Raw genomic sequence first — 26067 nt, 5'->3', positions numbered from 1 at the left:
CCTGTGTTCTGTCCTGAATGTTTCATTAAGCCAGGAGTGGGTTGTCTAAAGGTTCATGAAGCTGCTTTATGTTCTAGGTCTTCCTCTGGCTCACTTGTTAATGTTGCATAAATCTCCCCATTTTTAGATTTGGGCATGAAATTTAAAACATGCTAAATGTGGGTGATTGCGTTACAAGGGATTTGGTACAAATATGCTAATATTTGTTGGTAGTGGCTAGTTTATTAAAACCAAGTGTGGATTGCAGTCACTGTCCATAAACTACACTGCTCAAAAAAATAAAGGGAACACTTAAACAACACAATGTAACTCCAAGTCAATCACACTTCTGTGAAATCAAACTGTCCACTTAGGAAGCAACACTGATTGACAATAATTTTCACATGCTGTTGTGCAAATGGAATAGACAACGCTTGAAAATTATAGGCAATTAGCAAGACACCCCCAATAAAGGAGTGGTTCTGCAGGTGGGGACCACAGACCACTTCTCAGTTCCTATGCTTCCTGGCTGATGTTTTGGTCACTTTTGAATGCTGGCGGTGCTTTCACTCTAGTGGTAGCATGAGACGGAGTCTACAACCCACACAAGTGGCTCAGGTAGTGCAGCTCATCCAGGATGGCACATCAATGCGAGCTGTGGCAAGAAGGTTTGCTGTGTCTGTAAGCGTAGTGTCCAGAGCATGGAGGCGCTACCAGGAGACAGGCCAGTACATCAGGAGACGTGGAGGAGGCCGTAGGAGGCCAACAACCCTGCAGCAGGACCGCTACCTCCGCCTTTGTGCAAGGAGAAGCACTGCCAGAGCCCTGCAAAATGACCTCCAGCAGGCCACAAATGTGCATGTGTCTGCTCAAATGGTCAGAAACAGACTCCATGAGGGCCCGACGTCCACAGGTGGGGGTTGTGCTTACAGCCCAACACCGTGCAGGACGTTTGGCATTTGCCAGAGAACACCAAGATTGGAAAATTCGCCACTGGCGCCCTGCGCTCTTCACAGATGAAAGCAGGTTCACACTGAGCACGTGACAGACGTGACAGAGTCTGGAGATGCCGTGGAGAACGTTCTGCTGCCTGCAACATCCTCCAGCATGACCGGTTTGGCGGTGAGTCAGTCATGGTGTGGGGTGGCATTTCTTTGGGGGGCCGCACAGCCCTCCATGTGCTCGCCAGAGGTAGCCTGACTGCCATTAGGTACCGAGATGAGATCCTCAGACCCCTTGTGAGACCATATGATGGTGCGGTTGGCCCTGGGTTCCTCCTAATGCAAGACAATGCTAGACCTCATGTGTCTGGAGTGTGTCAGTAGTTCCTACAAGAGGAAGGCATTGATGCTATGGACTGGCCCGCCCGTTCCCCAGACCTGAATCCAATTGAGCACATCTGGGACATCATGTCTCGCTCCATCCACCAACGCCACGTTGCACCACAGACTGTCTAGGAGTTGGCAGATGCTTTAGTCCAGGTCTGGGAGGAGATCCCTCAGGAGACCGTCTGCCACCTCATCAGGAGCATGCCCAGGCATTGTAGGGAGGTCATACAGGCACATGGAGGCCACACACACTACTGAGCCTCATTTTGACTTGATTTAAGGACATTACATCAAAGTTGGATCAGCCTGTAGTGTGGTTTTCCACTTTAATTTTGAGTGTGACTCCAAATCCAGACCTCCATGTGTTGATAAATTCGATTTCCATTGATTATTTTTGTGTGATTTTGTTGTCAGCACATTCAACTATGTAAAGAAAAAAGTATTTAATAAGATTATTTCATTCATTCAGATCTAGGATGTGTTTAAGTGTTCCCTTAAGGAAACAATTTTTGTAATATCTGACATATTCCTTTTAATCTGTCTAGAAACCAGTCCATAATGTTACTCCTCAAACCATTTGTTCTAGTCCTGCTGGATATCATCCTAGTAGGCATGTTGCTTAAGCCATAATTAAAGACTACAAAATGCAATTTACTTGGCTGAGTTTCAGTTTGTGCTGAAAATACGTCACTCATTGTAATGTAGTCAGTGCCACTGGTCCAGCCAGTTTAGCATAATTTTCAATCTCAAGTGCTTTCCCAGCAATGTACTAGGTAATGTGAAAGCTGAGATGTAGCTTGAACTTCCTATCGGACCACTCAACTCGTTGCAGACAGCTGTCCGTCTGAATACCAAGACACCCTTGGTTGAGTGATTAAGGTTGGTATTGGAGGGAAGCGACAGATTCCTGAATGATTACTTTTAAATCAGATAAAATGTCTCTTTTGCTCTTGAGGTTGGGCCTCTGATAAACATTATACTTTTTGGTTGTGACGATGTTTGTTATGGGATTTGAGCTTCTATGGCTGTGTTTACACTGTGACCCTGAGAACCCAATTGTGATTTGTTTTTCTGACTGTCCACACTAAGTTGTGACCCATATCACATCAGATATGGGGCGGTAGAAATAAATAATTGTCTAAAGATCTGAATTGGGCTGCCGGTATAAACGCAGCCTGTGAATTTTCTTCATACTTGGCACAGACCTTTTAGACCAATGGTCAAAACATCTGGATTCCATACATTTTCTAACATGTCCTGGTGTTTAGAAAAGGGGTGGACTGTCAATGGTATATGCTCAGTGCCTGAGTTCTTCTTAAAGGGAAATATGCATTTCAACCATTAACAAAGTTGCCACCCCACCAATGACTGGTAAATAGCTGAGGGATGGGACTGAAAATGTAACCACTCAAATTCATAGATGGCTATGAATGTGAAGACTGACCAGCTATGATATATAATTTTAACCATATTATGAAGCTATAGTGTTTAAATTCACTTGTTTTTAGAAATAAAGGGGTAAAACAAGCTTATTGGTTCTGATGGGGTAAGACGGTTGAACTAACATGATGCATTTATAAGTAATATTCAAGAATCAATGTGTTAATTTAAAAGTACAAAAATGTATATAGCAATTGCAGATTGCCTCTAAGGGAACATAATGTAACTATGCACAACAATGTTCTCTCCAGTCATTGTTGGGGTGCTGAATTCTTCCTGGTCAGCTTACAAAGTTCAGGGCCTGGTGGTTGTCAGGTACTTGACCACTGGTCAGATATGTTGTGCTGGAACAAAAGCCTGCTCAAACTTCTGTGACCTCCACACCTGGGCCCGTATTCACAAAGGCTCCTGGAGTAGGAGAGCTGAGAGGTATACTACAAAACACAATGAGTTAAGCAGCTAACTTTGATAAACAACTAGACAGAACTAGATTTTCTGGGTAACTACGCTAAACTTAAATGTATTTTGTGTTGTCAATTAGTCCATGCCCATTTGAAGCATATGTTACAAAAAATGTCAAGTTATTTCAGAATATTTAGGCAATTTAGCTGGCTAACTTATTGATCCTCCTTTGTAGTATAGCTGTCTGATCTTGGATTTAGATCATAATAAATAAGATGGGGATCTGATCCTAGACCAGCACTCCTTCTCTGAGATTCCCTAATTCAATGTATCTTTACCAACTTACCATCAAGTCCCTTGAAGTGGCGTTTAACAGGTCATTTATTTCCTTACTCAGACTGCGTTTAAATCAAATCAAATGTTATTTCTCACATGCTTTATAAACAAGTGTGGACTAAAAGTGAAATGCTTACTTACGGGACCTTCCTAACAACGCAGAGAGAAAAATAGAGAAATAATAGAAAAATAAAAACAAGGAATATATACATAATGAGTAATAATAACTTGGCTATTTACACGGGGTAAGTACTGAGTCGATGTGCAGGGGTACGAGGTAGTTGAGGTAAATATGCCTACTAGAAAGTGTGTGCCCTCAGGCCGGGAGAGAAGCAATAGTCATTCCGCTACCTAAGAATAGTAAAGCCCCCTTTACTTGCTCAAATAGCTGACCAATCAGCCTGTTACCAAACAGTAAACTTTTGGGAAAAATTGTGTTTGACCAGATCTAATGATATTTTACAATAACCAAATTGACAACAGACTTTCAGCACACTTATAGGAAAGGACATTCAACATGCACAGCACTTAAACAAATGACTAATGATTGGCAGAGAAATTGATGATAAAAATATTGTGGGGGCTATTTTGTTAGACTTCAGGGCAGCTTTTGACATTATCGGTCATAGTCTGCTGCTGGAAAAAACGTATGTGTTATGGCTTTACACCCCCTGCTATATTGTGGATAAAGAGTTACCTGTCTAACAGAACACAGAGGGTGTTCTTTAATGGAAGCCTCTCCAACATAATCCAGGTAGAATCAGGAATTCCCCAGGGCTGCTGTCTAGACCCCTTACTTTTTCAATCTGTACTAACGACATGCCACTGGGTAAAGCCAGTGTGTCTATGTATGCAGATGACTCAACACTATATACGTCAGCTACTACAGCGACTGAAATGACTGCAACACTTAACAAAGAGCTGCAGTTCGTTTCAGAATGGGTGGCAAGGAATATGTTAGTCCTAAATAGTTCTAAAAGTACTGTATTTGGGAAAAATCATTCATTAAACCCTAAACCTCCACTAAATCTTGTAATTAATAATGTGGAAATTGAGTAAATTGAGGTGACTAAACTACTTGGAGTAACCCTGGATGGTGAACTGTCATGGTCAAAACATATTCATACAGAAGCTAAGATGAGGGAGAAGTTTGTCCATAATAAAGCGCGGCCTTAACAACACTATCAACAAGGCAGGTCCTACAGGCCCTAGTTTTGCCGCACCTGGACTGCTGATCAGTCGTGTGGTCAGGAGCCACAAAGAGGAACTTTGTGGCACGCACTGCTGGCCCTTAAATATACACGGAGAGCTAAAATGAAAGATATGCATGTCAATCTCTCATGGATCCAAGTGGAGGAGAGACAAGCTGACAGTGTTGACAAGCTGAATGCACCGAGCTGTCTGTTTAAACTACTAGCACACAGCTCAAACACCCATACATACCCCACAAGACATGCCACCAGAGGTCTCTTCATAATCCCCAAGTCCAGAACAGACTATGGGAGGCACACAGTACTACATAGAGCCATGATTACATGGAACTCTATTCCACAGCAGGTAACTGATGCAAGCAGTAGAATCAGATGTAAAAAAACTGATAAAAATACAGCTTATGGAATAGCGGGGACTGTGAAGAGACACACACAAAGGTACAGACACTCGTATAAGCACACAAACGCTAGCACACACACTTTACACACACGTACGTTGTAATATTGTTGTATGGTGGTACTGTACATTTTGTATTATAGATATGTAGTGGTGTAATAATGTTATATGATGTACTGTTTTATCTTTTGTTTTATATGTAATGTAAGTGCCTTAATGTGTTTGGACCCCAAGAAGAGTAGCTGCTGCCTTGGCAGGAACTAATGGGGATCCATAATCAACCCCAGGAAGAGTAGCTGCTGCCTTGGCAGGAACTAATGGGGATCCATAATCAACCCCAGGAAGAGTAGCTGCTGCCTTGGCAGGAACTAATGGGGATCCATAATAAACCCCAGGAAGAGTAGCTGCTGCCTTGGCAGGAACTAATGGGGATCCATAATAAACCCCAGGAAGAGTAGCTGCTGCCTTGGCAAGAACTAATGGGGATCCATAATAAACCCCAGGAAGAGTAGCTGCTGCCTTGGCAAGAACTAATGGGGATCCATAATAAACCCCAGGAAGAGTAGCTGCTGCCTTGGCAGGAACTAATGGGGATCCATAATAAACCCCAGAAAGAGTAGCTGCTGCCTTGGCAGGAACTAAAGGGGATCACTAATAAATACAAAATACAAATATGTACATATTGGTAGGAATATAGTAACTAGGCAACAGGATAGATAATAAACAGCAGCAGCATATGTGATGAGTCAGGAGTTCATGCAAAAGGGTTCAATGCAGGGGGTCTATTTAACTAACTTGGTTGTTGTCCTGGCACCACACTGCTATGTCACTGACCTCCCTATAGGCTGTTTCATCGTCTTTGGTGATCAGGCCAACCACCGTTGTGTCGTCAACAAACTTAATGATGATGTTGGAGTCGTGCGCAACCACACAGTCGTGGAGTCATGGGGGAACAGGGAGTACAGGAGGGAACTGAGCACGCACCCCTGAGGGGCCCTCGTGTTGAAGGTCAGTGTGGCAGATGGGTTGTTGCCTGCACTCACCACCTGGGGGCGGACAATAAGGAAGTTCAGGATCCAGTTGCATAGGGAGGTGTTCAGTCCCAGGGTCCTGAGCTTAGTGATGAGCTTGGAGGGCATTATGGTGTTGAACACTGCGCAATAGTCAGTGAACAGCATTCTCACGTAAGTGTTCCTCTTGTCCAAGTGGAGAGGGCATTGTTGAGTGCAATAGAAATTGTGTCATCTGTGGATCTGTTGGGGCAGTATGCAAATTGGTGTGAGTCCAGGGTGTCTGAGATGATGGTGTTGATGTGAGCCATAACCAGCTTTTCAAAGCATTTCTTGGCTACAGATGTGAGTCCTATGGAGCGATAATCATTTAGGCAGATTAACTTGGCATTCTTGGGCATAGGGACTATAGTTTTCTGCTTGAAGCACGTAGGTATTACAGACTGGGTCAGGGAAAGGTTGAAAATGTAATTGAAGACACTTTCCAGCTGGTCAGCACATGCTCAGAGTACGCATCCTGGTAATCAGTCTGGCCCTGCAGCCTTGTGAATGTTAACCTGTTGAAAGGTATTTTCTATCATCGGCTATGGAGAGCGTGATCACCCAGTCATCCGGAACAGCTGGTGCTCTCATGCATGGTTCAATGTTGGTTGCCTCGAAGTGAGCATAAAAGGCATTTAGCTTGTCTGGTAGGCTCACGTTCCTGGGAAGCGTCCCTGGGTTTCCCTTTGTACCCTGTGATAGTTTGTAAGCCCTGCCACATCCGACGAGTGTCAGAGCCGGTGTAGTAGGATTCGATCTTAGTCCTCTATTGATGTTTTGACTGTTTGATGGCTCATCGGAAAACGTAGAGGGATTTCTTATAAGCGTCCGGATTAGTGTCCTGCTCTTTGAAAGCGGCAGCTCTAGCCTTTAGCTCAATGAGGATGTTGCCTGTAATCCATGGCTTCTGGTTGGGATATGTACGTACGGTCACTGTGGGGACGACAAGGTCGTCGATGCACTTATTAACGAAGCCGGTGACTGATGTGATAAACTCCTCAATACCATCGGATGAATCCCGGAACATATTCCAGTCTGTGCTGGTGAAACAGTCCTGTAGCTTAGTTTACACAGGCAGTCCAATTCAACAATTTTTACCCAATTATTGGTAAAAGATCTGATCTGATCTGATTGGTCAAAATACCAATAATTGTCCAAAAGACCAATAATTGGGCAAAAGATCAAAGTTTGGCTGTCTGTGAAAACGCAGCCTTGGGGAAGATTTCAATTGCATACACCTTGCGTCCTCTCTCCTCATTTCCTTCTCAAAACCCATTGGAGGAGAATGTCAAAGGGGCAGGACATCTGGCTTTCTCATCCAATCGCTTTTGATAAAGAAACGAGGAGAGAGGACACAAGGTGTATGGAATCTCCCATAGACTTTCAGGAATCTGATGTGCCCTTGAGCAAGGCCTAATTAGTCTGTCAGTCAATTGCAGCCCCACCACTTGGTTTTCTATAAAGCAGAGGGATAGGGCTGGAGAAATGTAAGATCTCATTCATTGATGGAGCTATGGATGAAATGACTGACAGTCAATAAGATCAGCATATTTAGAAGTTATACAGTACAGTGTTTGTAACTTTTAAAACTGAATTCTTAGAATAGATTTTCTTTGCACACCATCCCCACATACAAATGAACAGGTCATAGTTTTCACCCTGTAACACTGAAACCCAATGAGGGTAAATTAGGTTAATCTTGAAATTCCTCAGGCTTGGAATTACTCCTTAAAGGCCCAATGCAGTCGTTTTAATATCAATATCACATTTCTGGGTAACATTTGGTACCTTACTGTAATAGATTATCCATTAAAAGCAAAAAATGCTTTTTATCAGAAAAATATTTCTCAAGCAAGGACTGTATGGCAGTGGTCTGAGCGGGGAGGGGAAATCTGAAAACTAGCTGTTATTGACAGAGAAGTCTCCATAACCATGTGTGTTGGAACTTTGGAAAATAATGAGACGTTATGCAAAAACAACAGGGATGTCCACATTCATAACATTCTAACCTTGATGTGTTGATGTCCTGTTGACTTTTACAAAGACTACAATAATTGAAGTTGTGTTACTACTAGCACATTTACAAATGTTTGGTCATTGTCTCAATATTGATCCTGTTTTGTAAAATAAGAGTGAGTGTGTTTGTCTGTGTTTCATGTTCGTGATTGCCTTCTAACGGGCCTCCATTTCTGTCTCCAGAGGCCCAAGCTTCCTTCGACACACAGCCCTGTGTGAAAAGCTCTGATGTTGATCCGAGTTTTTCTGGGGCACCTGGTTGTGGCCCTAGGCCTGCTCCTGCCCTACCCTGTCTGTGAGGCCACCACTCTGGGTGCAGTGGTCAATGTTGTCCCTCTAGAGAAGAGTGGAGGAAATATGGTGAGGTTACACATTGTTAATTACCAATGCTGTCAGCTTTTAACACTGTGTATAAGGAATTTCAGGATTGACCTAAAATATGCACTGCGATAATGATAGGCTTTCTATGTTACGATGCACATGTGCGCAGTATTCAAATGAATTACAAATCCATGTCGATTGGTTCTTGCTCTACCTCCCAGCTGTAAACACACAGCCCCTCCAGGTTACTTACTACACTGGTATTTTACAGTCTCTGCGATTTACCTGTTGTTTTCATTGTTTTTGTTTGTTTCAATTTACTTGATAAAATGGTAAATAGCCAATAACAACAGTGTGGTTTAGGCACCAATAACAGGTAGACAATGATTGTGCTGAATTCCAAAAAGCAAGTTCCTCATTGTTACCATGTAATTAATTACATGACCTCCTGACCTCACGTCACCTTTGACCTTAGGCAGGTGAGGGCCCACTACACCGTGATCTCTGCCCTTCCCTGTCCTACGTTCTCCGGAGTGTGTCAGACAGGGGAAGACTGTGTCGTGCATACCACCTCGTTACCCTACACAGGACAGAAGCCCGCCTCAGGCTGGTGCGTCCGCCAATGGCAGAGGACCATTCCCAGCAACTACAGGGCCAACGTGAATTTGGGGTATGTGATTCGCTGAGAAACCTGTTATTATTATCACACCGTGACCATTTGATGTGCTTTTGTAGAACATCTATAGAATCAATACACACTGACTGGACATGTTCAGTGCTAGCTTCCGCAACATTGAAGACTGTAAGGTTTCATGAGTTGGTTTCATAATGGTGGTGAAAATGTTACACAAACTTACTTTAAAGCAGTTGGACATTAGACCTCCTCAGTCCTCACAATTCAGAACATGAATGTATAATGCAGTTTCATGACTGATCATTCTTACTTTATATCATATGCATTATGTTGTATATGTGATATAAATGTCTATGTGTTATAAAGCAACCATTTTGCAGGTTATGTCACACCATTTCAGGAAAAGTGAAAAACAAACATATTTATTTGACTCCCCTGTAACTGTGAATTAGGTCCAACGTGAATGTGTTTCTGTTCTTGTGGGCTGGACCCTCCAACCAGTCTAACCCATTGAGACTAAACCAGCCCCCTTACTGCAGCCTGCCTCCTCCTCTCAGGTAACTCAACTCACTGTAACCTGGACCTGAGTCTTGTACTGCACATAGAAACATTACTCTGTTTACTCTAGTCTACACATTCTCACGGTTTTGACTGTTGATATGTAGTGGGATTTATTTGGTCATGATGACTGATACATTTTGACCCTTTTCTCTCCTCTTTGTCCTTCTCTCCCTTTCTCTCCTCTTTCATTTTCTCCTTCCTTCCTTCCTTCCTTCCTTCCTTCCTCAGCACCATTCTTCCTTTCCATACTTTTTTCTTTCTCCTCTGTATCTCATCCCAATTGTCAAGCTCTTCGGTTCCGCTACAGCCTCTTCAAGTCTCTCAAAACAGGGTCCCAGTCCTTTATCAGCAACCATCACTCCTGTGTTCCAATGGCACGTTGTGTTAGCTAATCCAAGTTTATCATTTTAAAAGGCTAATTAATCATTAGAAAACTCGTTTGCAATTATGTTAGCACAGCTGAAAACTGTTGTTCTGATTAAAGAAGCAATAAAACTGGCCTTCTTTAGACTAGTTGAGTATCTGGAGCATCAGCATTTGCGGGTTCGATTACAGGCTCAAAATGGCCAGAAACAAAGAACTTCATTCTGAAACTTGTCAGTCTATTCTTGTTCTGAGAAATTAAGGCTATTCCATGCGAAAAATTGCCAAGAAACTGAAGATCTCGTACAACGCTGTGTACTACTCCTTTCTCAAAACAGCACAAACTGGCGCTAACCAGAATAGAAAGAGGAGTGGGAGGCCCCGGGGCACAACTGAGCAAGAGGACAAGTACATTAGAGTGTCTAGTTTGAGAAACAGATGCCTCAAAAGTCCTCAACTGGCAGCTTCATTAAATAGTACCCGCAAAACACCAGTCTCAACGTCAACAGTGAAGAGGCGACTCCGGGATGCTGGCCTTCTAGGCAGAGTTGCAAAGAAAAAGACATCTCAGACTGGCCAATAAAAATAAAATATTAAGATGGGCAAAAGAACACAGACACTGGACAGAGGAACTCTGCCTAGAAGGCCAGCATCCCGAAGTCGCCTCTTCACTGTTGACGTTGAGACTGGTGTTTTGCGGGTACTATTTAATGAAGCTGCCAGGAGGAAAATATATATATAATAAAGTGGGGAGAAAAACATATGATATTAACTGAGTGTGTATTCTTGTGTCAGGGCTCGTATGAACTGCCCACATCACTTCCCACTGACGGTGAAGGACCTGGATGGGGACACAGTGCTCTGTCGCTTTGCCCAGGCTGACCTTGGAGAATGCCTTGACTGCCCCCAGTACAACTTTCTGAAGATGGAGGAGGTGAGTCTTAACTTATTTGTGTCTTTGTGTTAGTCCACACAGCAGTGACTATTAAGATGCCCCAAACCGCCAAGAAAAGGTGCAAGAAAGAGAACCGTGTTGGATTTAATTCCTATACAGAGAAATATGAAACATTAATCGGTCATTATGGATGCATCATACACCATCTAAATGTGCGGGGAGGTTAAACCAATTTAGAGTTATTTGTTGGACTTGTTTCTTTTGAGGGTTAGGCTTTCGGCTTCAGGCATGTGCTCTGTGGGAAACAAAGAACAATTGTTTTCAAATAAATGTTGTTGAATTTGTTTTAATTGCTACTTCATAGGAGACGTGTACGCTGTTGTACAATGGCAAATCGTCCGCTGGCCAATACTCTGTGCAGCTGATGGTGGAGGACTTTTCACGCCAAACCCAAACCAACAAACGCAAAGCACTCAGTTCCATCCCACTGCACCTGTCCCTTACAGGTGAGACTGACACACACAAACTATTTCACGCTGTCTTCTCTTTATTGATGGGCCTGTTTCAGGGAAAAATGAATCAGGTAAATTCTGCTGGTCTGTTCTCAATAACTATACATACTGGACTCTATGATGTAGCTGTGTTGTTCAGTCTTGATCTGAGGCACCCTGGGATTGATTTATCAAGCGCTCTTGAAAAATACAATTTCAACACAGTAGTTAGTAATGGATGAATTACCCATATTTATGTACCGGTAGCAACATTTTATATTGAGATACACCCAAAGTTCTTCAAAAGGAGCAATCATATACAGTATGATACCTGAAGGAGGTTGAAAAGAAAGTTTAAAACTAAATAACCTTAACTTTTGTCTTGTTCTTGGTTTCAGTGGAGGAGGCGTCCTCAAGCTGCACTGCTGAGCCGGTCACTACAGGACTGACACCAACAGGGGGAGCCACCATCTACGTTCTGCTCTATGAGCAGATCAACGTGTCTGTCACCTTTCATTCTGACCTAGAAAGGTGTGTTATAGCATGGTTTCCCAAACTCACTCCTCAACCTAGAGGTGTGTTATATTACTCAACCTAGATGTGTGTTATACTACTCAACCTAGAGAGATTTGTTATACTACTCAACCTAGAAAGTGTGTTATACTACTCAACCTAGAGAGGTGGGTTAAACTACTCAACCTTGAGAGGTGTGTTATACTACTCAACCTAGAGGTGTGTTATACTACTCAACCTAGAGGTGTGTTATACTACTCAACCTAGAGGTGCGTTATACTACTCAACCTAGAGGTGTGTTATACTACTCAACCTAGAGGTGTGTTATACTACTCAACCTAGAGAGGTGTGTTATACTACTCAACCTAGAGGTGCGTTATACTACTCAACCTAGAGGTGTGTTATACTACTCAACCTAGAGGTGTGTTATACTACTCAACCTAGAGGTGTGTTATACTACTCAACCTAGAGGTGTGTTATACTACTCAACCTAGAGGTGTGTTATACTACTCAACCTAGAGGTGTGTTATACTACTCAACCTAGAGAGGTGTGTTATACTACTCAACCTAGAGAGGTGTGTTATACTACTCAACCTAGAGGTGTGTTATACTACTCAACCTAGAGGTGTGTTATACTACTCAACCTAGAGGTGTGTTACACTACTCAACCTTGAGAGGTGTGTTAAACTACTCAACCTTGAGAGATGCGTTATACTACTCAACCTAGAGGTGTGTTATACTACTCAACCTAGAGGTGTGTTATATGACTCAACCTAGAGAGATGTGTTATACTACTCAACCTAGAGGTGTGTTATACTACTCAACCTAGAGAGATGTGTTATACTACTCAACCTAGAGAGATGTGTTATACTACTCAACCTAGAGATGTGTTATACTACTCAACCTAGAGATGTGTTATACTACTCAACCTAGAGGTGTGTTATACTACTCAACCTAGAGGTGTGTTATACTACTCAACCTAGAGGTGTGTTATACTACTCAACCTAGAGGTGTGTTATACTACTCAACCTAGAGGTGTGTTATATGACTCAACCTAGAGAGATGTGTTATACTACTCAACCTAGAGATGTGTTATACTACTCAACCTAGAGAGATGTGTTATACTACTCAACCTAGAGAGGTGTGTTATACTACTCAACCTAGAGGTGTGTTATACTACTCAACCTAGAGGTGTGTTATACTACTCAACCTAGAGGTGTGTTATACTACTCAACCTAGAGGTGTGTTATACTACTCAGCCTAGAGGTGTGTTAAGCTACTCAACCTTGAGAGATGTGTTATACTACTCAACCTAGAGAGGTGTGTTATACACATCAACCTAGAGGTGTGTTATACACATCAACCTAGAGGTGTGTTATACTACTCAACCTAGAGGTGTGTTATACTACTCAACCTGGAGGTGTGTTATACTACTCAACCTAGAGGTGTGTTATACTACTCAACCTGGAGGTGTGTTATACTACTCAACCTAGAGGTGTGTTATACTACTCAACCTAGAGAGGTGGGTTAAACTACTCAACCTTGAGAGGTGTGTTATACTACTCAACCTAGAGGTGTGTTATACTACTCAACCTAGAGGTGTGTTATACTACTCAACCTAGAGGTGCGTTATACTACTCAACCTAGAGGTGTGTTATACTACTCAACCTAGAGGTGTGTTATACTACTCAACCTAGAGAGGTGTGTTATACTACTCAACCTAGAGGTGCGTTATACTACTCAACCTAGAGGTGTGTTATACTACTCAACCTAGAGGTGTGTTATACTACTCAACCTAGAGGTGTGTTATACTACTCAACCTAGAGGTGTGTTATACTACTCAACCTAGAGGTGTGTTATACTACTCAACCTAGAGGTGTGTTATACTACTCAACCTAGAGAGGTGTGTTATACTACTCAACCTAGAGAGGTGTGTTATACTACTCAACCTAGAGGTGTGTTATACTACTCAACCTAGAGGTGTGTTATACTACTCAACCTAGAGGTGTGTTACACTACTCAACCTTGAGAGGTGTGTTAAACTACTCAACCTTGAGAGATGCGTTATACTACTCAACCTAGAGGTGTGTTATACTACTCAACCTAGAGGTGTGTTATATGACTCAACCTAGAGAGATGTGTTATACTACTCAACCTAGAGGTGTGTTATACTACTCACCTAGAGAGATGTGTTATACTACTCAACCTAGAGAGATGTGTTATACTACTCAACCTAGAGATGTGTTATACTACTCAACCTAGAGATGTGTTATACTACTCAACCTAGAGGTGTGTTATACTACTCAACCTAGAGGTGTGTTATACTACTCAACCTAGAGGTGTGTTATACTACTCAACCTAGAGGTGTGTTATACTACTCAACCTAGAGGTGTGTTATATGACTCAACCTAGAGAGATGTGTTATACTACTCAACCTAGAGATGTGTTATACTACTCAACCTAGAGAGATGTGTTATACTACTCAACCTAGAGAGGTGTGTTATACTACTCAACCTAGAGGTGTGTTATACTACTCAACCTAGAGGTGTGTTATACTACTCAACCTAGAGGTGTGTTATACTACTCAACCTAGAGGTGTGTTATACTACTCAGCCTAGAGGTGTGTTAAGCTACTCAACCTTGAGAGATGTGTTATACTACTCAACCTAGAGAGGTGTGTTATACACATCAACCTAGAGGTGTGTTATACACATCAACCTAGAGGTGTGTTATACTACTCAACCTAGAGGTGTGTTATACTACTCAACCTGGAGGTGTGTTATACTACTCAACCTAGAGGTGTGTTACACTACTCAACCTAGAGGTGTGTTACACTACTCAACCTAGAGGTGTGTTACACTACTCAACCTAGAGGTGTGTTATACTACTCAACCTAGAGGTGTGTTAAGCTACTCAACCTTGAGAGATGTGTTATACTACTCAACCTAGAGGTGTGTTATACTACTCAACCTAGAGGTGTGTTATACTACTCAACCTAGAGGTGTGTTATACTACTCAACCTAGAGGTGTGTTATACTACTCAACCTAGAGAGGTGTGTTATACTACTCAACCTAGAGAGGTGTGTTATACTACTCAACCTAGAGAGATGTGTTATACTACTCAACCTAGAGAGGTGTGTTATACTACTCAACCTAGAGAGATGTGTTATACTACTCAACCTAGAGGTGTGTTATACTACTCAACCTAGAGAGGTGTGTTATACTACTCAACCTAGAGAGGTGTGTTATACTACTCAACCTAGAGGTGTGTTATACTACTCAACCTAGAGAGGTGTGTTAAACTACTCAACCTTGAGAGATGTGTTATACTACTCAACCTAGAGGTGTGTTATACTACTCAACCTAGAGGTGTGTTATACTACTCAACCTAGAGGTGTGTTATACTACTCAACCTAGAGGTGTGTTATACTACTCAACATAGAGAGGTGTGTTATACTACTCAACATAGAGAGGTGTGTTATACTACTCAACCTAGAGGTGTGTTATACTACTCAACCTAGAGGTGTGTTATACTACTCAACCTAGAGGTGTGTTATACTACTCAACCTAGAGGTGTGTTATACTACTCAACCTAGAGGTGTGTTATACTACTCAACCTAGAGAGATGTGTTATACTACTCAACCTAGAGAGGTGTGTTATACTACTCAACCTAGAGAGGTGTGTTATACTACTCAACCTAGAGAGGTGTGTTATACTACTCAACCTAGAGAGGTGTGTTATACTACTCAACCTTGAGAGGTGTGTTATACTACTCAACCTAGAGAGGTGTGTTATACTACTCAACCTAGAGGTGTGTTATACTACTCAACCTAGAGATGTGTTATACTACTCAACCTAGAGAGGTGTGTTATACTACTCAACCTAGAGGTGTGTTATACTACTCAACCTAGAGGTGTGTTATACTACTCAACCTAGAGGTGTGTTATACTACTCAACCTTGAGATGTGTTATACTACTCAACCTAGAGGTGTGTTATACTACTCAACCTAGAGGTGTGTTATACTACTCAACCTAGAGGTGTGTTATACTACTCAACCTAGAGAGGTGTGTTATACTACTCAACCTAGAGGTGTGTTATACTACTCAACCTAGAGAGGTGTGTTATACTACTCAACCTAGAGATGTGTTATACTACTCAACCTTGAGAGGTGTGTTATACTACTCAACCTAGAGGTGTGTTATACTACTCAACCTAGAGGTGTGTTAACCTTAGAGGTGTGTTATACTACTCAACCTAGAGGTGTGTTATACTACTCAACCTAGAGGTGTGTTATACTACTCAACCTAGAGAGGTGTGTTATACTACTCAACCTAGAGGTGTGTTATACTACTCAACCTAGAGGTGTGTTATACTACTCATCCTAGAGGTGTGTTATACTACTCAACTTTTCCATGAGTTTCCCTCTTTTTGTGTCATGTTTCTCTCATCTCTCTCTCTCTCTCTCTCTCTCTCTTGCTCTCTCTCTCAGTTGTGTGTAAAAGTTACAAATGGGTTGTTTTCAAAACTTTCATCTGGGATTTCTATTGGAGAAGTTAGTCAGTTTCTGTGCATATTTCTACTGTGTCGACCGTGTTTGTGGTATGTCTCTTCTTCAGCGTATCAGAGATAGTGGTGGTTGGTCCCCCTGGCCTCTTCAGGACATCGCTGGACACCAAGGGTTCCCTGGCCACCATGAATCTCACATGGATCTGGAGCCCCAATAACCTGCCTCCTCTTTTGCCCCTTTGTTTCCTGGCCAACACCAACAGGTCACTTTTTGAGGAAAGAGAACAATAAATGTTAAGTTGACATTTTGTCAGCAACCAATAATGTTTAGGCATATGTTATAACCAACCTGTCTGATGTACTTTACACAACCTTTTGTCTTCACAGTTTGCAGTCTGAACCCAGATGTGTGTGGCTTTACCAAAGTAAGGACAAGAACAATCACAGTTCTTCCTGTTTTGTGTGTGTGTGTCCCCGAGAGTAAGCATGGTGAAAGGATCGTTTCTCAGTTGTTTACAGTGGGGAAAGTGGGGTGAGGTAAAGCATAGGTGCAATATATGGTTCAAAACATGTTCATAATATACACCTTTTTTTCTGTTCCAGGACAGATGGAGACCTTTCCCACTGGAACAGGTATAGAACACACTGTGTAGTTGATATCCACTACTGACTGACTGACTGACTGACTGTCTGTCTGTCACGATCCTCTCCTTCTGTCTGTCTGTCTGTCTGTCTGTCTGTCTGTCTGTCTGTCTGTCTGTCTGTCTGTCTGGCTGGTTGGCTGGTTGGCTGTCTGTCTGTCTGGCTGTCTTGTTCTTGATGTATCGTCTCTTTCCAACCAATATGGAAAAGACACAAACATACAAGCAAAGAAATACACTACAAAGACCCTCCTCTCTTCACCATAACCCAAACCCTTACCCTAACCCAGGTTCCTATCCAGATCCCTCCTCTCTTCACCATAACCCAGACCCTTACCCTAACCCAGGTTCCTATCCAGGTCCCTCCTCTCTTCACCATAAACCAAACCCTTACCCTAACCCAGGTTCCTATCCAGATCCCTCCTCTCTTCACCATAACCCAAACCCTTACCCTAACCCAGGTCCCTATCCAGATCCCTCCTCTCTTCACCATAACCCAAACCCTTACCCTAACCCAGGTTCCTATCCAGATCCCTCCTCTCTTCACCATAACCCAAACCCTTACCCTAACCCAGGTTCCTATCCAGATCCCTCCTCTCTTCACCATAACCCAAACCCTTACCCTAAACCAGGTTCCTATCCAGATCCCTCCTCTCTTCACCATAACCCAAACCCTTACCCTAACCCAGGTTCCTATCCAGATCCCTCCTCTCTTCACCATAACCCAAACCCTTACCCTAACCCAGGTTCCTATCCAGATCCCTCCTCTCTTCACCATAACCCAAACCCTTACCCTAACCCAGGTTCCTATCCAGATCTCTCCCCTCCCCATACACTGATACATCACACTCTTTTCCTTCTTTATTCATGTTTTGTTTAGTCTGATATTTTGTTTGGAGTCCTGTATTTTTGTTTTTCTTTTCATTTATACAATTTGGGTCCATGAAAAGCGCTATAAGTCCCATGTATTATTATTATTTCTGTCTCCTTCCAGAGCTGACATGTGGGAAGACTGAGATGCATCTGGTTCTCCCCATTTCCACCCTGAAGAACCTGATTGTGTCAGAGCTCCAGCTCAACCATCCTTCCTGTAGTGTCACCTCTAACTCCACCCATGTGATGGCCAGCATCTCTCTGACTGGCTGCGGCACTAAGAGAGTGGTACGAGACTCCGCCCACTGTATCAAATGCAAAACTTACATTGGCTCCTTCCCAGTAGTGGTGCATGAGTAAAATAACTGGGGAAGCCAAGCCAGAGAACATGCCATATTACAACCTACATGTTGTGAAAATTGCGTTGTTTGCTCTATAACCTGTTAGTTCATATGCCTTGACACCGTGATATATAAGCCTAAGACCTAGACAATAAGAAGACACAGTGGCAGTCATTGAAAATAAGAATTTGTTCTTAACTGACTTGCCTAGTTAAATAAAGGTAAAATAAATAAATAAATGTTTCAGACATTTTCGGACTACTAAACAACTATTGATTTAGAACCACAGAGAGTTACCGCAAGTCACAAACAAAGTAGGAGCTGCCTCCAACATTCCAGCACCATTTCAACATCAACATTTCCACATCGTCCAATCACCCCTGCTTAGTCTAAAACAGTGACAACTTAAAGATACCAAAAACGATTTAGTCAAATCAACGTAAGCTAAATATGATGTGGCTGTCCATAGTTCTGATTTCTGTGTGTGTGTGTGTACAGTTGAAGTCGGAAGTTTACATACACTTTAGCCAAATACATTTCAACTCAGTTTTCCACAATTCCTGACATTTAATCCTAGTAAAAATTCCCTGTTTTAGGTCAGCTAGGATGACCACTTTATTTTAAGAATGTGAAATGTCAGAATAATAGAAGAGAGAATGATTTATTTCAGCTTTTATTTCTTTCATCACATTCCCAGTGGGTCAGAAGTTTACATACACTCAATTAGTATTTGGTAGCACTGCCTTTAAATTGTTTAACTTGGGTCAAACGTTTCAGGTAACCTTCCACAAGATTCCCACAATAAGTTGGTTAATTTTGGCCCATTCCTCCTGACAGAGCTGGTGTAACTGAGTCAGATTTGTAGGCCTCCTTGCTTGCACACGCTTTTTCAGTTCTGTCCACAAATGTTCTATAGGATTGAGGTCAGGGCTTTGTGATGGCCACTCCAATACCTTGACTTTGTTATCCTAAAGCCATTTTGCCACAACTTTGGAAGTACACTTGGGGTTATTGTCCATTTGGAAGACCCCTTTGCAACCAAGCTTTAACTTCCTGACTGAGGTCTTGAGATGTTGATTCAATATTATCCACCCCATTTTCCTACCTCATGATGCCATCTATTTTGTGAAGTGCACCAGTTCCTCCTGCAGCAAATCACACCCACAACATGATACTGCCACCCCCGTGTTTCACGGTTGGGATGGTGTTCTTCGGCTTGCAAGGCTCCCCCTTTTTCCTCCAAACATAACGACGGTCATTATGGCCAAACAGTTCTATTTGTCCCTGGCCAGACCAGAGGATATTTCTCCAAAAAGTACGATCTTTGTCCCCATGTGCAGTTTCAAACCGTAGTCTGGCTTTTTTATGGCGGTTTTGGAGCAGTGACTTCTTCCTTGCTGAGCAGCCATTCAGGTTATGTCGATATAGGACTCGTTTTACAATGGATATAGATATTTTTGTACCTGTTTCCTCCAGCATCTTCACAAGGTCCTTTGCTGTTGTTCTGGGATTGATTTGCACTTTTCGCACCAAAGTACGTTCATCTCTAGGAGACAGAACGCGTCTCCTTCCTGATCGGTATGACGGCTGCGTGGTCCCATGGTGTTTATACTTGCGTACTATTGTTTGTACAGTTAAATGTGGTACCTTCAGGCGTTTGGAAATTGCTCCCAAGGAAGACTTGTGGAGGTCTACAATTTTTTTCTGAGGTCTTGGCTGACTTCTTTTGATTTTCCCATAATGTCAAGCAAAGAGGCACTGAGTTTGAAGGTAGGCCTTGAAATACATCCACAGGTACACCTCCAATTGACTCAAATTATGTCAATTAGCCTATCAGAAGCTTCTAAAGCCATGACATCATTTTCTTGAATTTTTCCAAGTTGTTTAAAGGCCCAGTCAACTTAGTGTATGTAAACTTCTGACCCACTGGAATTGTGATACAGTGAATTATAAGTGAAATAATCTGTCTGTAAACAATTGTTGGAAAAATGATTTGTGTCATGCACAAAGTAGATGTCCTAACCGACTTGCCAAAACTATAATTTGTTAACAAGAAATTTGTGGAGTGGTTGAAAAACTAGTTTTAATGACTCCAACCTAAGTGTATGTAAACTTCCGACTTCAACTGTATGTGTTCTTGCAAGTAGAAAAAACATGTTGACCCAGCCTACTTGTAGAGAAATGTCAATGGCATCTTCCTGTCATGTTGACAAAACGGTCTACGATTCTGTCATACAGTACATGCTTTTAGGTTTTGTTGTCCTAGGCTACCTGGCTAAAATACTTGCTCGCTAGCCTAACTTTCATGTAATGATGAGCCAGCTAATTAACATTAGCCTACTACATCTAGCTACATATTGAACTTCCATCCTCTCAGGCCAGGGACACAATGTATGGTTGGTTGGATAAGAATCACTGTTATAATCATTGGCCAGTAAGGAGAATTAAGTAAAACTACAAGTCCAAATCTCTATCTCCATCTATGGCTAATTTAAGAAAGGGTCAATTTTAGCTAGCTAGCTAGCCACTGGAGGACAACAGTGCAACGAGATGCATCAAATCAAGTTTTTTCTGTCAATAACGTTTTGCTCTCGATGTGATGTGATTGGTGTGAAGCCAATTCCAAACTGGCCTCTCTGGACCTTTTTTTTGGTGTGCCAGGACCATTCACAGTTTTGAGCTCACTCAGTTTAGCTCAATGCTGATTGGCTATTATTTTATACTTTTTTTATCAAGGGAGACCAAATGCTTGCTGGATTCCCTTGCGTTTAATACTATGGGCGGCAACAATGTCACACTCTTTTTAACCAGACAGCATCAGGTAGATGGGCTACACATACAGTCAGAGGAGTGCAGTTTCGCTTGCTCGGATGCTTTCACCGGTGAGATACAGTACACTCAGCCTCTTGCGAATTGAAGGAAAATTATGAAACTCAGAGAGATGAAAGATAAAAAATTGTATATGTTTTTTTCTTAGTCAATTTTCTGAGGAAGCCTGGCTTCCCTTTGCATACATGAATGCACGCCACTGCTCCTTTCATAAATCAGTTTTAACAGACTGTCTGCTGTGATGTGTGAATGAACCAGAATATCCACACATGATATCCTGTTCCTTTTCTCCTCAGCACTCTGGTTCAGAGATGGTGTACACCAACACCCTGCGAAGCGTACGCAACACTGTCATCAGTCGGCAGCCCACCCTGATTATGCCGATAGCCTGCCGTTTCCCTGGAGTCGAGACCAAGGGCCCGCGGTACGCCATCAACATGCCGTCGGAGCAGGAGACCTTCGGCATCGTTAAGTTCTGGTTGGAGTTCTACCGGCCTGGGGAGGGGCCCATGGCTAACAGAACCAAAATCCCCAAGTTCCGCCACCTCCTCCCTTCCTCGCAGCGTGTCCGCTGAGAGACGTCGGTCCGCACCGCGAGCAGGCTGGACACACTGGACCTGCATGTGTTCTCCAACACCTCTCTGGACAGGGCAGAGCTGATGGTGGGCAAGTGCATGGAGTCCGAGACAGAAGACATGGCTGACAGCCTCTGTATCCTGGATCAGGGGTCAGGGATCGTTTTCTAACATTTTTACCCAATCTTAATTATTTTTTATTACCCCAAATGGAGTACTTGGGTTTTTAAAACAAGCTCTACGATAAGCCATATGAACTAAACAATGCATGGAATTTCAGAAAACTGTCCATTTAAACTCAGTTGAGATGGTAGCAATTTGTCACGTCGCTATGAAATGGATAGTTTACTGAGATTGCCTCTGTTTTGAAACCGCTTCTCTCACATACATTAAAAACATTCAATGTCTTCCTTCTTTCTCAGGTGTTCGGCTGGAAATGGAACCCTGGAGATTCTGACGTCAACCTCCACTGTCAGGGTATACCGAATCAACCTGAGCACTATCAAAACTAAAGGAACCATGGTGTGTCTTTCTGGCCATGTATCTCTCTTCAGGGGTATGAAGGGTGCTCCCATTGTCTCTCAGGCATCCGGAACCTGCCAACATGACTATCCAGTTGAGCTAAAGCCCAGGGACTAAAAATAGAAATAGACTAACTAGCGCCTATATCCCATACTTAAGCAATAAGGCACGAGGGGTTGTGGTATATGGCCAATATACCAAGGCTAAGGGCTGTTCTTATGCACGATGCAACGCAGAGTGCCTGGATACAGTCGTTAGCTGTGGTATATTGGCCATATACCACAAACCCCAGAGGTTCCTTATTGCTATTATAAACTGGTTACCAATGTAATTAGAGCAGTAAAAATAAATGTTTTGTCATACCTGTGGTATTCGGTCTGATATACCACGGCTGTCAGGCAATCAGCATTCAGGGCTCGAACCACCCAGTTTATAATATTTAATTTAAAACATGTTTTATTATTGTTATTACTGATTGATTGATTACATCAATCAATGTGTCAGTCTGCCACTATGTGTTTGACCCTTTCAGCTCTGTTTGAATAACAGTATATGTCCATCTGAAAGGCCATCAAATGTGTATAATGCTTATTTCAAATTCTCACAATATGTTTCTCCAAGATTTTTGGGGTGTTGGGTCTGACTCTCTCTAACGACGTTAGCCTATATGATCATAATAGTGTAACGATCAGTAGTGCAAGTGTTGCATGTGTAACAGTGTAGGTTCCGTCCCTCCCCCCAACCCGGGCTCGAACCAGGGACCCTTGCACACATCAACAACTGACACCCCACGAAGCATCGTTACCCATCGCGCCACAAAAGCCACGGCCCTTGCAACGCAAGGGGAAACCCTACTTCAAGTCTCAGAGCGAGTGACGTCACCGATTGAAACGCTATTAGCGCGCACCACCGCTAACTAACTAGCCATTTCACATCGGTTACACTCACCCCCCCTTTGACCTCCTCCTTTTCCGCAGCAACCAATGATCCGGGTCAACAGCATCAATGTAACAGTGTAGGTTCCGTCCCTCTCCTCGCCCCAACCCGGGCTCGAACCAGGGACCCTTGCACACATCAACAACTGACACCCCACGAAGCATCGTTACCCATCGCTATTAGCGCGCACCACCGCTAACTAACTAGCCATTTCACATCGGTTACACATGTGTAGTTTATCGTGTCTCTTGTCGTCTGCAGATGTACGCGGAGTGTACAGTGTATCTCTGTGTCACCACGAGGCCCTCTAAGAAGTGTCCTGATCAGTGTGACAGGGCCAGCAGCAACCAGGTAATGGTTGACAGCGTGCTGACCAGGAGCTACACCGTCCGCTCCGGCTCTGTTAGCCTCGTACCCACCACCGCTGCACTGGCAACTACCACTGTGGTCCCAGCAACCACCCCCACTGGTACCATTAGTACCACAGCAGCACCAACTACAACAGCCTCAAATGGTAGGACTTGTAGACAGGCTCAGCTCTTACTCAGTCCTGTAGCTTAAATGTATCTTTGGGGGCTGTAGCCCGGCAGTAGTCCAACCGATAGGGAAAAGATGACCAGCACTCACCAATAAAGTAGAACTAACCAGTGATATTTACCCTCAATTGGATTCTCTCCTCTACTTTCTCCTGCTCTAGCTCCTGCTGAGGACTCAAACATGACAGTGGGTGTGGTCTTGGCTGTCATTCATGTCTTACTTCAAGGCCTGCTTCATCACTGAAGAGATAAAGGCTTATAATTCCTATGTTGTTAAAGTGTAGCTCTCATGTGAATTACTGCATACTAATTTACATCATAAGAAGCCAATGGAATTAATGATATGACACACTTCTTACATTGAATGGGTCGTTTTTCAAGATAATTATTTTGTACAGTATACTCCCCATGATGGTTTCTACATTTTCCCTGAGGACATTGCATCAAAACTCGAAATGTGTGCATGTAAAGCACGAAACACCGAGAATCACACTGCCGAAAGGTACTTATCACAGCGGGTGGCGTTCCTTCGCTTGCTAGAGCAAAAGCGGTTCCTGCTGCGTGCCAACCTGGTAGCGACGAACCTACGGCTTCTAGTCAGTGGCCAACAACTTGCTTTTGAGCCAATCAGAGGTTCGTCATTAGTTACCACAGCCACAAAGTCATAAACCTAAAATGTGATTTTAAACCTAAACTTAACCACACTACTAACATTATTCCTAAACATAACCTTGAATTAAGACCAGAAAGCAAATGTTTGTTTTCATAAATTTTTATGCTATAGACAATTTTGAACTTTGCGGTAGCTAGTGGAAACCCAATCAGAGAGCACCAACCCCCACAACGAAAAAAGGAAATAAGAGGGCAGTTTTCCGCACATCCTCGGATGAGCCAGTCACACTTCATATGCAATGTAGGCTATGGGATGGAAACTAGCTAAGTGCACAGACACAATACTCAATTATTCCTCCAAGCTAGCTAACCACTGTAGTTAGTATTGACATTGTATGTAAATAACAATGGATTCGCTAGTGTCCATGAAACAGCTGCCTGTGTTAGTTGCCGAGTTGTGCAGTTTCCTTAGCTACCTAACTTTAGCTACCTAACGTTAGCTAGCTAAACATTTGGCCATGGGCTGGTATTTTTGGGATTATGGAGAGTGACTAAAATTGTTTATTCTTCACCTTGCTAGGTAGTTATCTAGCTGTGGCCATTTGGCTAGTAGCAACATAAACACAGATGTCTGGTAATCTAGACCATAAACAAAACGCACGGATATGCATTGCCAAACAAAGCTACTGCCACCTTCTGGTTTGGAGTATTTTAAAAGTCTGAGTGGGTGACGACTTCCAAGGTCTTTGTTGTGTGATCACAAAAGAGTGACTGCCGACACTGTTCGGAGTTGCTAAATACTGTCGGCAGGCAAATGTTTGACAATTTTACCAGGCAAACGTTTGACAATTTTACTGGTGTGTCTGAGCTGTAACTATTTTTAACTGCTGTTTATAACTATTTTCGTCCAAAAATCCTGTTCAAAATGTAATCCTGGATATGAACATAAAGTAATTGTTTCAAATTTGTCCTGGTCATGCATGCACTGTAAAAAAAAATATATATAAATAAAATCTAGTTTCAACTCATTATTATTAAGTAACTGGTTCCACAGACTTTTTTTTTGTTTACTCAACTTTTCGGTCCAAGTGTTACCTGAACAAAATAAATTAGTCAAACTTAGCTCCAATTTGACAAGAATTCAGTCAATTTAAAATGTGTTTTCTCAACTTGTCTCATATATTCATTCAGCTATAAATTATTATTTTGGCAACCATATTTGACACATTTTGAAATACAAAAGTGTTGTTTGTGTGTGTAACTAGTTCCACAATCTTTTTTATGTAAGATGCCCAAATAACATTTGAGAACACACATCATAAAGACTGACTTGAAGTAGTATATCTTAATTGGATGTTGGCATGCACACTTTTGTGGGAATGTATCAAAAGTGGACTAATGAATATGTGGGGTTGAGTAAAATTATCCTGCAATTAGCAAATTATACTCGATTTTATATTTTTTTAAACTGCCGTTGACACATATTTACAAGAGTTTCCTCCACTGTTAACAGAAATTGAAAGGTTTTCAAAGTTTTTTAACAACCATTCTAATAACTCCCAATGAATTCTTCAACATTGAATCAATCAAATTCGATCAAATGTATTTATAAAGCCACCAACAGTTGTCACATCATTACAGTAACCCGGCCTTAACGAATCAATATTATTGATACTACTTCCGCTCCACGTTTACTACAAACATAGATCGTGCTTATGTAAGCACAAAGACGACTCCTGCTGGGGCTTTAGTTCA

At 42.4% G+C, this 26067-nt stretch overlaps 2 protein-coding genes and 1 long non-coding RNA gene across 3 annotated transcripts; all 3 read left to right on the top strand.

The window, feature by feature from the left end:
* The first annotated feature begins 2090 nt into the window (after positions 1-2090).
* On the top strand, positions 2091-8992 carry LOC115167729 (uncharacterized). The gene is made up of 3 exons (XR_003870540.1): positions 2091-2186; positions 8345-8521; positions 8962-8992. It is a non-coding gene; the product is annotated as an uncharacterized LOC115167729 (long non-coding RNA).
* A 7500-nt stretch (positions 8993-16492) lies between these two features.
* On the top strand, positions 16493-22348 carry LOC115167728 (oncoprotein-induced transcript 3 protein-like). The gene is made up of 6 exons (XM_029722374.1): positions 16493-16710; positions 16835-16872; positions 17051-17080; positions 18083-18249; positions 21428-21858; positions 22129-22348. Exons 1-5 carry the CDS (start codon positions 16634-16636, stop codon positions 21704-21706), a joined length of 591 nt encoding a protein of 196 aa, XP_029578234.1. The 5' UTR covers positions 16493-16633; the 3' UTR covers positions 21707-21858; positions 22129-22348.
* Positions 22349-23228: 880 nt separating this feature from the next.
* On the top strand, positions 23229-25350 carry LOC115166832 (uncharacterized protein P19A11.02c-like). The gene is made up of 3 exons (XM_029720699.1): positions 23229-23243; positions 23426-23678; positions 23862-25350. The coding sequence occupies exons 2-3, from the start codon at positions 23426-23428 to the stop codon at positions 23942-23944; spliced, it is 336 nt and encodes a 111-aa protein (XP_029576559.1). The 5' UTR covers positions 23229-23243; the 3' UTR covers positions 23945-25350.
* Positions 25351-26067: the final 717 nt, after the last annotated feature.

This window comes from Salmo trutta, chromosome 29 (genome assembly GCF_901001165.1).
Source record: "Salmo trutta chromosome 29, fSalTru1.1, whole genome shotgun sequence".
Classification (NCBI taxonomy): Eukaryota; Metazoa; Chordata; class Actinopteri; order Salmoniformes; family Salmonidae; genus Salmo; species Salmo trutta.
Note: the sequence above shows the minus strand (reverse complement) of the source record. Positions and strands in the feature narration are given on the sequence as shown.

Bases quoted from the DNA above. Each gene is read 5' to 3' on its own strand.
- LOC115167728 (XM_029722374.1), top strand. From the start codon at position 16,634: ATGAATCTCACATGGATCTGGAGCCCCAATAACCTGCCTCCTCTTTTG. The intron at 16,711-16,834 runs GTCACTTTTTGA...TTGTCTTCACAG, and splicing joins TTCCTGGCCAACACCAACAG to TTTGCAGTCTGAACCCAGAT. The intron at 17,081-18,082 runs GTATAGAACACA...GTCTCCTTCCAG, and splicing joins GACCTTTCCCACTGGAACAG to AGCTGACATGTGGGAAGACT.
- LOC115166832 (XM_029720699.1), top strand. From the start codon at position 23,426: ATGTACGCGGAGTGTACAGTGTATCTCTGTGTCACCACGAGGCCCTCT. The intron at 23,679-23,861 runs GTAGGACTTGTA...CTCCTGCTCTAG, and splicing joins AACTACAACAGCCTCAAATG to CTCCTGCTGAGGACTCAAAC.